Below are 13,896 nucleotides of genomic sequence, written 5' to 3' on the forward strand. Positions count from 1 at the left end.
AATGATAATTAACTGTTTTTGTACTCTAACTGTTTGTTGATGCCTCTTAGATGGCTAATATCATTAGATTAATAAATGATGCTTGACTCCATGATTGCATTTGAAGTAGCCTCAGTGGCCATGAGTAATTTCTATTAAAATTTGGTTATCTAACATAATTATGCAACTTTTCGATAATGCCAAAAGGGGAAAGATAGGTTGTGCTTTTTATATTGGACTGTGATGTTTATAACCTAATGAACCTGGTCCTTGATGATTAGTGACTTTAAAATGAAAAGTGTTCTAATCGTGCTCGATTATCTAGTAATGCTCTCCGAAGTTTTTGGGATTCGAATCGAACTTGGGGATCGTGGCCCCGATATTTCCGAGGGCAGGTATTTTGTTCGGACCCCGACTCGAGGGGCTCCTTGCCTCAATTCTGATTCCTTGCAGTCATGTCTCTTGCTCCGTTTACTTCATCGAAAGCCGAGGCGGCTCACAAATATATATACACTCTTAGATTTGGTTGAAGTTTTTCAAACAAGTGAGTAATTAAGTTGATGTTCTCACATTAATTAGTACATATACCTATCTGTTGGTTTTGGTCTTTTTTTCTTCACCCCGTTCGTTCTCTTTTCTTTTTTATGTTTATGGTGGTTTCATTTTTTATTTTAACTTGATTTTTTAAAATTAACTATTAGTATTTCTCATTTCAATTTTTTTTTGAAGGAATTAGTTTTTGAAAATAATAATTCACAGCTTTGTATCTCAAAAAAGTAAGAGTACTAGTTCTTACGTATGGTGAAAACCATGAGTACCGCCAATGCAACTTCAAGACTAATGACTGAACATGTGAGCCGCCCTTCTCTCTTCACAATAATTTTTTTGTGTGTGTTACCTTATCGCATTAGTGCACTCAAGGATGTGATCACACGATTAATAAAGTACGTGAAAATTATAGGAGATCTTCTAATTCTTTATAAACTGTCTTGAAAACATCATGGTTAGTCATTAGTGTTGAAATAAATGCATTTATATGGATGAGACAAAGTGCTCTAAGATTCTCCCCTTTTATTTTTTATTTTATTTTTTCCCTTATCTTTTACTTGCTGGGGTGAGTGTGAATTTTATACTAAAGTCACCTATTATATTTACTAGTAAAAAATCGGTAAATAAGCGCGGAGGATACTCTGGACTATCCTTACGAATCGAATATTTTTTTTGGTTGCTATAAGCACATATCTTTCTATAGCCCAAAATTTAGAGAACGAGGAATAAATCATTGAATTTTTGGTATTAATTCAAATAACAGTTCCTCAAATTTTACAATAAAAAAAAATATGTACTCACAAATTTTACATGAAAAGCTAAAAATATTTTTTTTTATGACTAAGAGTATTTAAGAAATATTTGAAAAGTCATACTGAAGAGCAATGTTAAACTAATACAACAACAACAATCCAGTGTAATCTCATAAGTTGGGGTCTATGGGGTAGGATGTACACAGCCTTACCCCTACCCCTACGCTGGTGGCTGGTAGGACAGAGAAACTGTTTCTGATAGACCCTCGGCTAATGAAAGGATGGAAGAAGCACTGATAGCAAGTAATATCAATACACGGTATTAGAAAACAAAACCCAAAATAGCAAAAGAAAGTATGAAAGAAGTACTAATAATCAGTAATAACAGTTCAAGATATGAAATGATAGCAAACTAAGGGCGTACGGAAGGCAAGTAACAACAGTACAAAATATGTGGTACTAGAAAACAAAGGATAGAAGGGATACCAAAGTAACACTAATACTCTATGACAAAGGAAGATACAGGAAAACGCTCGACTACCTACTAACTTTTTACACTAATTCTCAACCTCCACACTCTCCTATCAAGAGTCATGTCCTCGGTTAGCTTTAGTTGTGCCATGTCCCGCCTGATCACCTCTCCTCAAGATTTCTTTGGCCTACCTATACCCTCCCTCTTAGCTCCCAAGGCCAACCTTTTACACCTCCTGACTGGGACATCTGTGCTTCTCCTTTTAACATGCTCGAACCATCTTAACCTCGCCTCTTTTCCTCCACAAGGGTCACTCTCACCTTATCCCGAATAGCTTCATTCCTAATTCTATCTAACCTAATATGCCCACACATCCATCTCAACATTTTCATGGAGTGTTAAACTAATACAAACTGGATAAAAGTCAAGAAAGCAGTTGGTAATCCTATAAATAAATTTAGAACGCAGCATATTTCAAAAGCTGGAATAGCTCAGTTGGTTAGAGCGTGTGGCTGTTAACCACAAGGTCGGAGGTTCAACCCCTCCTTCTAGCGTTATATTCTTTTGTTTTTCAAAAACAATTTCCACTACAAAGGTTTAATTTGAAGGGGAATAAACGTTTAGCGTTATATTCTTTTGTTTTTCAAAAACAATTTCCCTCACTACAAAGGTTTAATTTGAAGGGGAATAAACATTTTCTAAGGGATTTATAACACCTTTTGTCCGTTATTACCATATACTTTTTCCCGACATTATTAAACATATTATAAAAAGTGTTTTTGGTCCCTTTATATCTGAAATATATCACATTTAGCTTTATTTTAAAACTCTAAAGTATTTAAATATGAAATAACAATAAAATTTAACATTACATATGAGTCGTCACATGCTGTAATACTATATAACTTGTGAAGATTCACACAATATATATATATATATTCTATTAATTAAATGTTAGATATGCTTAGCTAAATATTACAAGAACCAACTTAAAGTTTGTTGTTTTTTTGATGGATTAAAAAGGTAAAAGGCACCAAATTTCTCTTTTTAGAAAAAAAAAATACTCCATAAAGAATAGTAATAAGTAAATGTCAATTAGTAATTACACTTTTAATTATTTTTTCGTTTTAATTTTCTTATTTATTTTATACTCCTTTTTTAAATTTATTTATTAAGTAATTTATTTTCTCGGAGGAGCAAAACAAAGACTTTCAGTTTGACTTCGCCGGCGAACACAATGGAAGAGGATCAAAACGAGAACTCAACTTCGCCGCCGGCGACGGTGATCGAAGAATGGAACGGAACTTCGTCGACGAAACTCACTAAAACAGCCACCATAACTGCCACGTCATCATCTTCAATCTCTATCAAAAGGTCAAGCAACGCATTCACTCATATCTCTCAACGAATTCTCCAGGCTTTTGTTCCCGAGGCAAGTCCTACTCTCTTAATTAATAGTATTAGCACATTTTGAGAATTTTCTTAGAAAATTTATTTATGTACTTCGCACAAACATATTTGATAGAATTAGTTTATTTGTGAAACAACAAAAATGTTAATTTGTCTTATCTATGTATTTTGGGTACAGATTTTGACAAACTTGTATGGGATAAATAAATATGGCGCATTTTGACATGATTATGAACTTCAAAAGATTTGATTTTTATTATTTTTCTGAGGTAATGATGCATAAGGTTAGACAAAGAGTTATGTAATATTTGGTTGAGTGGAGTAAAAGCAAAACATTTAGAACCCGTTTGGACATAAGAAAAATTTGCTTTTTTTCAAAATTTGTTTTTGAAAACAACGTTTGGTTATCAAAATCTTACAATTTTTCCAATCTCACTTGAATTTCAATGCATTTTCAAATTTGAAAAACTGGTGAGAACCTGTTTTTCAATTGAAAATGGGAAGGTTGCTAGTGTTTAGTTGGAAAATATGTTGGAAAAAAGACATCCAAATATATTGCAAAAATTATAACCAAACACAACTTCATCTTCAATTCAAACTTTAGTGAAATTCCAAATTTGAAAAAAATATTTGGAATTCATGTCCAAACGCCTACTTAAAAGATTTAACTTTTATTGATTTCAAAAGAAAAGATTCATAAAGTTTGCTTAACTTATAAAAAAAGAACTATAAAGTTATTTTGATAATGAACCCATTAACTAGCTCTGTTGAATTGTTTGTGTGGAAGTGGAAGAATGGAAGAATATTCAAGAGAAACAAAAACAGATTTGGGAATATTTAGGTGAATTGTATTAAAAATTTGAAAAAGATTTGATTTTTTGGTGTTTTAAGGAAAAGGTTACAAAGATGAAACAATTCTCATACATTTGGTGAAATGGAGGTAAAGAGAAAACTTCGAAAGATTTGATTTTTAGTTTCTGAGAACAACAACATCAACAACCCAGTGGAATTCCACAAGTGGGGTCTGGGGAGGGTAGTGTGCACGCAAACCTTACCCCTATTCCGGAGGAATAGAGAGGCTGTTTCCGATAGACCCTCGGCTCAAGAAGATGAAAAGAGACAGTGGCACAGTAATATCAGAGGAAAGATAACATCAACAACGTAATAACCAGAAAATAGAGAAAAAAGCAATAACAATAAGCAGTAACAATGGCACAGTACTACAAACACAATGGAGTAATATGGGTACAACAAGAACCACTAGCATCCTAAGACACTACACTCGGACTAGCCTCCTACGACCTAACCTGCAGCCCTAAAAAAGTAATATGGACACAATTGAAGCCACTAGCAGCCTAAGACAGAACACATGCTAGCCTCCTACTTCCTAACCTACAACCTTAAGGCTCACCCTCCACAACTTCCTATCAAGGGCCATGTCCTCGGAAATCTGAAGCCGCACCAGGTCCTGCCTGATCACCTCTCCCCAATATTTCTTTGGCCGCCCTCTACCTCTTCTCACACCCGTCAAGGCCAGCCGTTCACACCACACCTCCTAACCGAGGCATCCATGCTTCTCCTCCGCACGTGCCCGAACCATCTAAGTTGCATAAAATTAGATAAACAGTTATGTAATATTTGGTTGAATGGAGTAAAAGCAAAAGCATTAAAAGATTTAATTTTTTGTGTTGTTTAAGGAAAAGAACCATAAAGTTTGCTTACCTTATTAAAAAATCTTAATTTTTTTTCCGATAAGGAACCCGTTAATTATATCTGTTGAATTGTTTATGTAAAAGTGTAACAATATTCAATGGAGCAAAATCAGTTTTGGATTTTAGCTGAATGGTATAAAAAAAATGAAAAAGTTTTGATCTTTTTTGGTGTTTTAAGCAAAAAGATTTACAAAGATGGAACAGTTCTGTAGGAATGGAGGTAAAGAAAGAACTTCAAAAGATTTGATTTTTATTATGTTTCTAAGGAAACAATCACAAGGTTAAATAAACAGTTCTCTAATATTTGGTTGAGTGGAGTAAAAGGAAAAGCTTAAAAAGATTTAATAATCTTTATCGACTTTTAAGGAAAAGATTCATAAGGTTTGTTTGTTTCTTTTCTCTTTGGAGTAAGAAATGTTGAAGGCATTTCACCAGTATCAACAATTCTGTCTGATTTTTCTAATTGCTTTTCCAATTTATTTGTAGGGGTTTCCAAGTAGTGTTACTCCAGACTATGTTCCTTTTCAAGTGTGGGACTCATTGCAGGTTAAGAGATATTGCCCATAATTCATAAAACTTGTTTTCAGTTTCTGAATTGGCGTTGAGCACTGTCAGATCTCTTTGATTTTCATGTTATTGTTACTGATTTGGATTGCTGCAGGGGCTTTCTACCTATGTGCGGATGATGTTCTCAACACAAGTAAGAGAACATCAGTATTAGTGTGAGTTACTTATGATATGAAAGGCTAATTTACTTGCTCAAACAAATATAGGCTCTTCTAAGTGCTATAGGTGTTGGTGAGAAATCCGCTACTGTTATTGGGGCAACGTTTCAAGTGAGTTCACATCTTTCTTTTCCATTGTAATTTATGTTTTAAACTAGTGTGATGACAATGGTTTTAAAAAATTTCAGTGGTTCTTGCGAGATTTAACTGGTATGGTTGGAGGCGTCTTGTTCACATGTTACCAGGTTTTTTTCATCTTTTATGGCGTAATTTTCCGGTATCGTATTGATCCTATTGTGTCAAACAATGCATGCCTTGATTCTTTATAAAGACTGATGCTACTGAAGCACCTCATTCCTCCGAGAATAAATGATTCCCCATCAGACTTACATTTATGTCAGTTTCTGTTTCCACTTGAAACTATATGCCAGACTAATGCTCCTTTTCCATAAAGAAAAGGAAATGATGATCTCTTTCCTAGAAAAAAGTTACCATGGCAGCATATATGGGGCGAAGTAGAACATTCTTTGGGACTGTGATATTTTTGACCTGCCTCCTACTACCCGCCTGTTAATGATTTTTGAATTTTAAGTACTTGTTGGAAAATGACTGTTGCTTTTGCTTTCTGTTTCAGGGTTCTAATTTAGACAGTAATGCCAAAATGTGGCGTTTAGTGGCAGATCTCATGAATGATCTCGGTATGCCCTTTCACCTGTATGTTGTGTGCACTATAGTCATTTTTGCGCTTTTTATCAAAATTATATAAAAAAGAGTCTTTTGACTGGCCAGTGGCCGGAGTCTAAGGTGTTCTTTGACTTGCATTTGGTTTTCGTGACCATAGAAAAAAAAAGGTAAAGTAATGATAGAAAAGATTTATTGATAGAGAAGATCACATCAAAGTTTATTTGAACAGTTTAACGAATTTGAAAGTTAAAAATTGTATAGAAATTAAATGGTCAAACATTTTGGACATTCTAAAAAGGAAAGAGTATTATATAAATTGAGACAGAGGAGGTATAGTTATTGTTTTTAATTCTTAATGATTTATTAAGTTTCAGAAATGCAACAAAAAATAATTTTATTATTATGAAAAATATTTTCTAGAAGGTTAAATGACATTGATTTGTGCTTTTGTTGTCATTCCTGAAACGGATGCAATGACAATAGAATCATTTGTGTTTCTTGCAGGAATGTTGATGGATCTTGTGTCTCCTTTATTTCCGTCGGCCTTTGTGTTCATTGTCTGCTTGGGGAGTTTATCAAGGTCATTCAGTAAGTGAAATATCTGCTCTTTGTGGCAATGCCATTCTCTTATCTTCTAAATAAAGTGTAAACTTCTTGTCTGGTTGTGTCTAGTATTCAACTTGTTTCTCTAATGTCTTTTGTTTTTTAGGGTTGGGGCTGTTAGCGTGAATTGTCTGATATATCAGATCCTTCACCTTGCCAAAAGTACTAATGTGCTTTGTAATTCAATGTAAAGATGCTTTCCTTTACTATCTTGATCTGTTGTTTCTTGATTTATTACATAGGTGAATCTTTGTTGTAGATATTTAAGATGGAACACAATTTTAAAGAAAGATACTATTATATTCAATCATTCTTACTGCAACATTTTTAGTCCTTTGTTCCAAGAGACACAAAATAGATATAAAGCTTATTTTGTCCTGAAAAGTAGTCTCTCACAGCGTGTGGTCATCCAAAAAATTTGGAGAGGTGCATCATCTCCTGTTTCTCATCAATATCTTTGTTAAAGTGCCTAAAACATTCAAGTTTCACATAAGCATTTGTTCTAGAGACAATAATTCTTCTCATTCTAGTCCTATCTAAGATCAAGAACTTTGACATCTATAAATTCATTGAACTATTTCTTTCACCAAGCTAATGGAAATTAGCATCAGCACTGATCAGTTTCCTTTATCCTAGTCATCATGAACAAAATTTTCACCTCCACATGTGTTTTCAATTACTGAATATTATAAAATTGTTTTCCTTGTCAGATAAGTAGATTGATTTTATTGACAAGAAGGAACAATCCCGTGTGCAAGAGTTCCATTCTGCAAACTCAGTCCAATCATCTTTATAGGTTGGAGAGTCCTTACGAGCGAAACACAAAAATTAGCATGATAACCTGCAGCAGCAGCACGTACTTTCCTCTCCTTCAAGAATTCTTCTATTTCTTTCCCTCCATGTAGTTCACAATTGCCTGTGGACTCTCTTACCATCCCCTCTTGACTTCCAGCTTCCAAATAATGCTATAACAGAGCTGGGGTAATGCATCAGATGGAAAATACCCATCTCTTACACATATATATGTTGGTCTTCCATGTTGCAGCAGAAGATTGAAAAATCTTACGGACTTAAGTTTCTTAACTAATCTACCTGATAAATACTTTCAAAGTGTAATTTACTTATTTGCTCTAATGTTATAGTTGGTCAGTTTCTTCTTCTTGGCTGCTTTAGTTCTTTGTCCTTCTGACTAGGATATTATGAAATTTCAATTGCAGTAGCTTTTTGGTCTGTAATTAATTCACCCATTTAAGATGTTGGGTAAATTTTGGGAAAGAGTTTTTAGCAGTCTGAACCTCAGACTCTGAAGCATATTTTTAACCTTGCTGGCTGACCTTGAAGGTTTTTCTTTTAATAGAAGATGATTTCTTCTTGTTAATGAGGCCAAACATACCGCAGTGATAGAACTGATTTTCTAAACATCATCTTTATTTGTTTCGATTTAGCTGGTGTTGCTAGTGGAGCCACTAGAGCAGCTTTGACACAGCACTTTGCCCTTCAAAACAATGCAGCAGATATAGCTGCAAAGGTATTGTGATAGATATTACAGCGGCGAAAGAATTGCAAAAAATCCACTTACTCAGACTTGGTATCCGTTTTCCCTGTTCTGATAGGAAGGAAGCCAAGAAACTCTTGCTACAATGTTTGGGATGGCTTTAGGAATGCTTCTTGCACACATCACAAGTGGCCACTCATTTGCAATTTGGATATCCTTTTTGTCGCTTACTATGTTCCATATGTTTGGTTAGTTATGATTTGCTTTCAATTTCCTGTTTCCATGAGTTTTAAAGTGCGATGCCGACTAAGTTGCTCGGACACGGGTGCGGATCTAGAGGTCGGATCTTTCAAGATGTAAATTTTAAGATTCGGGGATACGGATCCTAGTACGAATACGGGTGCGGGGATCCGGCTAAAAATAATTTAAAAAAATAAAAATCTCTCTAATTTATGAGAAATTTTGTGGAATACTTACGTATAGCTTGTAAAGTGTGGATTTCCTTTTTATTCTCAAGTTGTAGATAAGTAAAAGATTATTTTCCTAGATAAGATATGCTATTTTCTTCAAATTTACCCTAGTTTTAGTTCTGATTTCGGTAATCAAATTGTATCTCGTCTCGAATTTTTGTGTCCGTCGTGGTCAAAGTACCCAAAATTGTTTGACCTGATCTGGTACGGATCCCATACCCACACCCATACTAGTGTCGTGTCGACACGGGTACGGCACCTAAACTGCCATGTCGGAGCAACTTAGGATGCCGAAGCTTTCTTAATGCAAAATGCACTAACTTGATGTATCTGGCAGCAAACTATATGGCTGTCCGTAGTCTTTCACTGAATACCCTGAACTGTGAAAGATGCTCCATTGTTTTATCACAATTTTTCAAGACAGGCCAAGGTGAGTTGAGCATCTTAATATTTTCATAGTCATAGAGTGAATAACTGTATCCATCTCCTAGAATATCATCTGAGTAGGAATATTTATGACACTGTGTTGCGATGCTAAAATGGCCCATATTTTCTGTTGCTTTTATCTTTTGCGTTTGAACTATTAATTTAGAGTTCCTGTGTGTGCTGAATGTTTCACATGAGTCGTTGACTAGACATGCAGAAAATATTATGTAAATTTTGAGCTTTATGTCCAATAACTTAAGGTTGCTAATCTGGAGGTTTCACGCCTTTGGTTCCAGTTCTCTCTCCAAAGCAGGTCTCCTCCATGGAGCATGTTCTACCTTCATGGCTGAGCTCGTGGACCTCAAAAGGCAGTGATTCTCTATACAAGCGAGTATATTTAGGTGTCAGAGTTTCTTCACTTTACAGCCTTGCTATGTGAGATTTTCGCCTTTGTTATTACTAATTTGCACCCATATCTCTTGCACGTGTTATTAGCAGAGAAGAATATTTAGTTAGTTGAGTAACGACTTGTCTTTTGATCGATAGGGTCAACCTCTTACAATCTGCTGGATTAAACCACAAGAAAGGTTGATAGACATGTTAAACGTTTTTCAAGCTCAGCTATTTGACCTAAGAGTTTCACTTATACATTCTCTCGTCTTTTCAGCGAAGTATTTACTTCAACAAGAAAGGGGTATTATCAACATTGTTACTCATAAGGATTCAACCGCAGCTGATATATTGCAGTCATTCATCCATGCGCTTGTCATGGCAAAACTAGGTGATCAAGGTGGATCCATGTCTTTGGAGAGCCAATCATGGATGGATAAACACTATGAAGTCTTTCTTCTGAAGGTATTTGTCTACATCACGAGCTCTTTTTCAGGGAGGAAATTCATGATATATTCACTGCATTTGCAAGTTTTAAAATCATAGTCAACTAATCAGTATCAAGTTTCTGCAAAAAGATTGTCTTTGATTTTTTTTGAAGAAAACACCACCTAAATATGTAGACAATCCATTTAGTGTCGATGCAAAAAAGTTCATAAGCTAATATTCGTATCTGAAAGTGAAAGCTGTGGACTGGTCTGAGAGGACATGTGCAAACGCCACCAAGAAGTTACCCACATATAAGCCCATTTTCTCATGGAAAATTGTCCATTAATTCTACGAGCTGTGCATTTTGTGTTTTAGATTGAACTAAATATCTTGTATCTTTCACAATTCACTGTCACAGCTTCAGTCATCAGGATGGAAGACTGAGCGACTGCTATCATCGTCAGTTGTTTGGAGAGCAAATTGGCTAGTAGAGTACTCAGATGGCAAACATGACTAGAATGTTTTACGAACTAAGTTATCTAGTTTCAATGAGATGAAAATTCTGGAACTATAAAGTAATTTTAAGAAAGAGGTGCTTTCAAGTTCCAATCCGGGGTGATTCCAAGTCATCATTTGGTATATCTTGGATCTTCAATGATCATTGAGAAGGTAAACCTTAAAAAGGAGAGGAGACTTTACTTGGCAAGAGGAGTTATCTTGTTACATGTTTAGTATCTCAGAACCAGTCAGCTTAGCCTGGCTTACATGCTGTGACTTCAAAGATAGCAATTGATGCATAGTTTCCGTGATCTTGGAGAAACTCTTGTTTACTGGAATTTTAAAAGGTGCTGGCTATTCTTGAGATCAAAGTTGTAATGTAATTTATGGCATTATTTCATAAGCCTGAGTGGAGATTCCATTGAGGTGTGTCCCAATTAACGGGAGATTTTGGTTTTCAGAAGGAATATTTTATTTGCAATGAAATGTTGTCTATACATCTTAGTGTTATTGTTAATTGGCCTAACAATGTATGTATATAGGTGAATGCCATTTTCTTCCTACTGTGCAAAAACTACCTCCAAATAGGGTGTTCACTGCAAAATTTGAAAATTGAAAACCAAAGTAGGGCGTTCACTGTATAGAGACTCCTGGCAGGAGTGAGAGCCAACTCTTCTCCAAATTAGGCTTTAATTTTGGAGCCAATCCTTCGGCAGAAGGGCGACCTGACTCCTGCAGGTATGATAAAGTGCTGGTATTTCCTATTACCCTTTGTCCTTGTTAGAGATATCTCTTAGATTCCTTTTCTTTTTATTTCCTTTTTTGGTATTTGATTTCATAATGGTATTTGGGATGTTATTTTGCATTTGTATTACACTTGCATGTTATTAATTTGTCAGTTCTAGAGATATATTGATTCTTTCAGTTGAATTCTCACCTTTTTATGCAATGAATAAGCTTGCTTCATTATAGACCATGAGAAGCTTGATATCAGTAGTAGAAAATGCATTTTTTTTTTCTTTTCATTGTTTTTATCATCATTTATTCTCTCGAGTCCGAATGAAGTCTCTGTTTGTCCTTCTTTCAGTTATTTTTTCTCATTTTTCTACTTTTCCCTGACAGGTTTTGTAAATCAAAATCCACTATTCTTTTTCTAGCTGTAATGTTTTTTCATATTCCTAACTGTTTGTTCTTTCCATATTCCTCATTGTTGCTTCATTTTTATATTCTCTAATTACACTGGATATTTAATGCATGATATTTCAAATGTTTATTCATATTCTCTACTATGTTTTTGTGCACAATATAAAGTTGAAGTGAATATTGAGCATTCTCTGACTTGCTTTTTGTAGTTTAAAAGAATGGAGTATTCTTTTCTTTCTGAGTCGGATAGTAATAGGGATAGTTGGATTGTAAGGATTAGAGTTTGTAGGATGTGGGATTCTATTAATGCAAAGAAAAACAAAGAGTTAATTAGTTTAGACATGATTTTATTGACGTCAAGGTACCTAAATACCCATTTCTTCTTCTTTTACATTCTCTTGTAATTTTAGTGGTTAGACCCTTACGGATTCTTTTTAGCAGAATAATCTGATGCGTGCTATATTAAGAAATAGTTAGGTAAATAGGTATAAGTACATGTTGAGTGAAAGTTCGTTGTTTGTTATTAAGAACTTCAAGGTTATTGAAAGTGTTGGTGGATATAGACCAAGTAGGAGTAATTTTAAAATTATTTTCTTTGTCACAACTTCCAATTTGTTAAACCCGAGATGATTGATTCAAGGGTGAACAACAATACAATTTTAACAGGTACATATTATTACATTAATGTTTGTAGATAAATAGTTTTATATGAATAGTATATATCATTGTAATTTTAATTTGACTACTTTTTTCCTTTGTATTGTAGATATAGTTGGATGTTTACGTGGAATTGGTAATATAAAAAGCGTTGGATTTAGGTGAAATAAGAGGGACATCCTTGTTGTTACTGATGAAATTTATGAATGTTGGGCATTTTAAATTGTAAATCCATCTTTTTGGAAGAAGATAACTAACACAGTACATAAAATGAGGTAAGTGGTTCGAATTAGTTACAACTTAGATTTTCCACTTAGATCCAATGCCTCCATATCACCAATTCCACATAAACAACCAACTACATATACAATAAAGAGGGAACAAAAATAATCAGGGGCGGATCTATGTAGAGGTGATGGGGTGGTACGTCACCCGGTCACTCGGATAGAATTTCAGGTACTCTGTGGTGTTTCACCAGTATTTCATGTAGAAAATGTATATAAATAATTTGTGGCACCCAAGGGTCAAAATAGCTGTAGGTGCCATGGTCAAGGTAACCCTTCTCAAGCTCAATACCTAGGATCGATCCTACTCTACTCATATTGTGAGTACTTTTCCATCCTTTTCTCCTCTTTTTCTTAATTTCTTTTATCTTCATGTTGATATTTTTCCTGTATACAATCTCATTTTTATTAGTAGTTTAGATTATAAAAGTATATTTGCCTATGTTTCTCGTTCTAGCTCTCAATTTTTTTAATTTGAATATGTTTTTAATCATTTTTCTTTTTAATGTAGTTAATATTATTTTTTCCTTGAAAGGACCAAATATATTCAGTTTAGTTATCATGTATTTATTTATGCATCAAAAGATCTTGTAAAGCAAACCAAATTAACTCAAAATGGATCGAACAGAACCAAACCGAATTAATTTAAAATATAGTGAACTGGCCAAATGCATGTATACCTAATAAATTTAACCTCTTTGACTACTGGTGAGTTTACATTAAATACAATGGCATATGCAACCATCAAATCCTGGATCTGCCTCTGAAAATAATCATATTAAAAATTTTCATGATATGACATATACATAAAACTATTTTGCGACAAACATTAATAGTAATAAAATACTTGATAAGTTAGTGTCATCATTCACCATTGCGACAATCATCTCTAGTTTATTAAATTGAAATCAGTTTATCCGAATTTTAACCATGTCTTCATTCTCATTTGTCTCTTAAACGAAGTTGAGACCAAGAAATTAATTTTAAATTACTCCTAATTAGTCTATATCACCAACACCTTTAACAATTTAAAGTTTTTTTTTAATAAACAACAAACATTCAATCAACATGTGGTTGTACATGTTTACTTGATGTTTTTTCTTATTGTAGCATGCATCAAATTATTCTTGTAGAAGAAAAGAAATTAGAAGTGTCCACCCATTAAAAATTACAAAATATAATAGAAGAAATAGGTACTAAATTACCTTCTCATCTATA

The 13,896-nt window shown here is 34.1% G+C and overlaps 1 protein-coding gene and 1 non-coding gene across 2 annotated transcripts; both read left to right on the plus strand.

Moving 5' to 3' along the window:
- Nucleotides 1–2,232: 2,232 nt before the first annotated feature.
- TRNAN-GUU (transfer RNA asparagine (anticodon GUU)) lies at nucleotides 2,233–2,306 on the plus strand. The gene has a single exon. It is a non-coding gene; the product is annotated as a tRNA-Asn (tRNA).
- Nucleotides 2,307–2,925: 619 nt separating this feature from the next.
- Nucleotides 2,926–11,120, plus strand: LOC107785000 (protein root UVB sensitive 3-like). The gene is made up of 14 exons (XM_016606213.2): nucleotides 2,926–3,184; nucleotides 5,361–5,420; nucleotides 5,536–5,574; nucleotides 5,648–5,710; nucleotides 5,788–5,844; nucleotides 6,234–6,297; nucleotides 6,788–6,871; nucleotides 8,332–8,414; nucleotides 8,500–8,629; nucleotides 9,189–9,281; nucleotides 9,574–9,712; nucleotides 9,824–9,864; nucleotides 9,945–10,132; nucleotides 10,515–11,120. The coding sequence occupies exons 1-14, from the start codon at nucleotides 2,990–2,992 to the stop codon at nucleotides 10,611–10,613; spliced, it is 1,335 nt and encodes a 444-aa protein (XP_016461699.1). The 5' UTR covers nucleotides 2,926–2,989; the 3' UTR covers nucleotides 10,614–11,120.
- The last annotated feature ends 2,776 nt before the right edge of the window (nucleotides 11,121–13,896 follow it).

The sequence above is a fragment of the Nicotiana tabacum genome, chromosome 24 (genome assembly GCF_000715075.1).
Source record: "Nicotiana tabacum cultivar K326 chromosome 24, ASM71507v2, whole genome shotgun sequence".
Taxonomy (NCBI): Eukaryota; Viridiplantae; Streptophyta; class Magnoliopsida; order Solanales; family Solanaceae; genus Nicotiana; species Nicotiana tabacum.

Coding starts and splice junctions, on each gene's coding strand:
- LOC107785000 (XM_016606213.2), top strand. CDS start 2,990: ATGGAAGAGGATCAAAACGAGAACTCAACTTCGCCGCCGGCGACGGTG. Junction 6,298..6,787: donor AGATCTCATGAATGATCTCG/GTATGCCCTTTC, acceptor TGTTTCTTGCAG/GAATGTTGATGGATCTTGTG. Junction 6,872..8,331: donor GAGTTTATCAAGGTCATTCA/GTAAGTGAAATA, acceptor GTTTCGATTTAG/CTGGTGTTGCTAGTGGAGCC.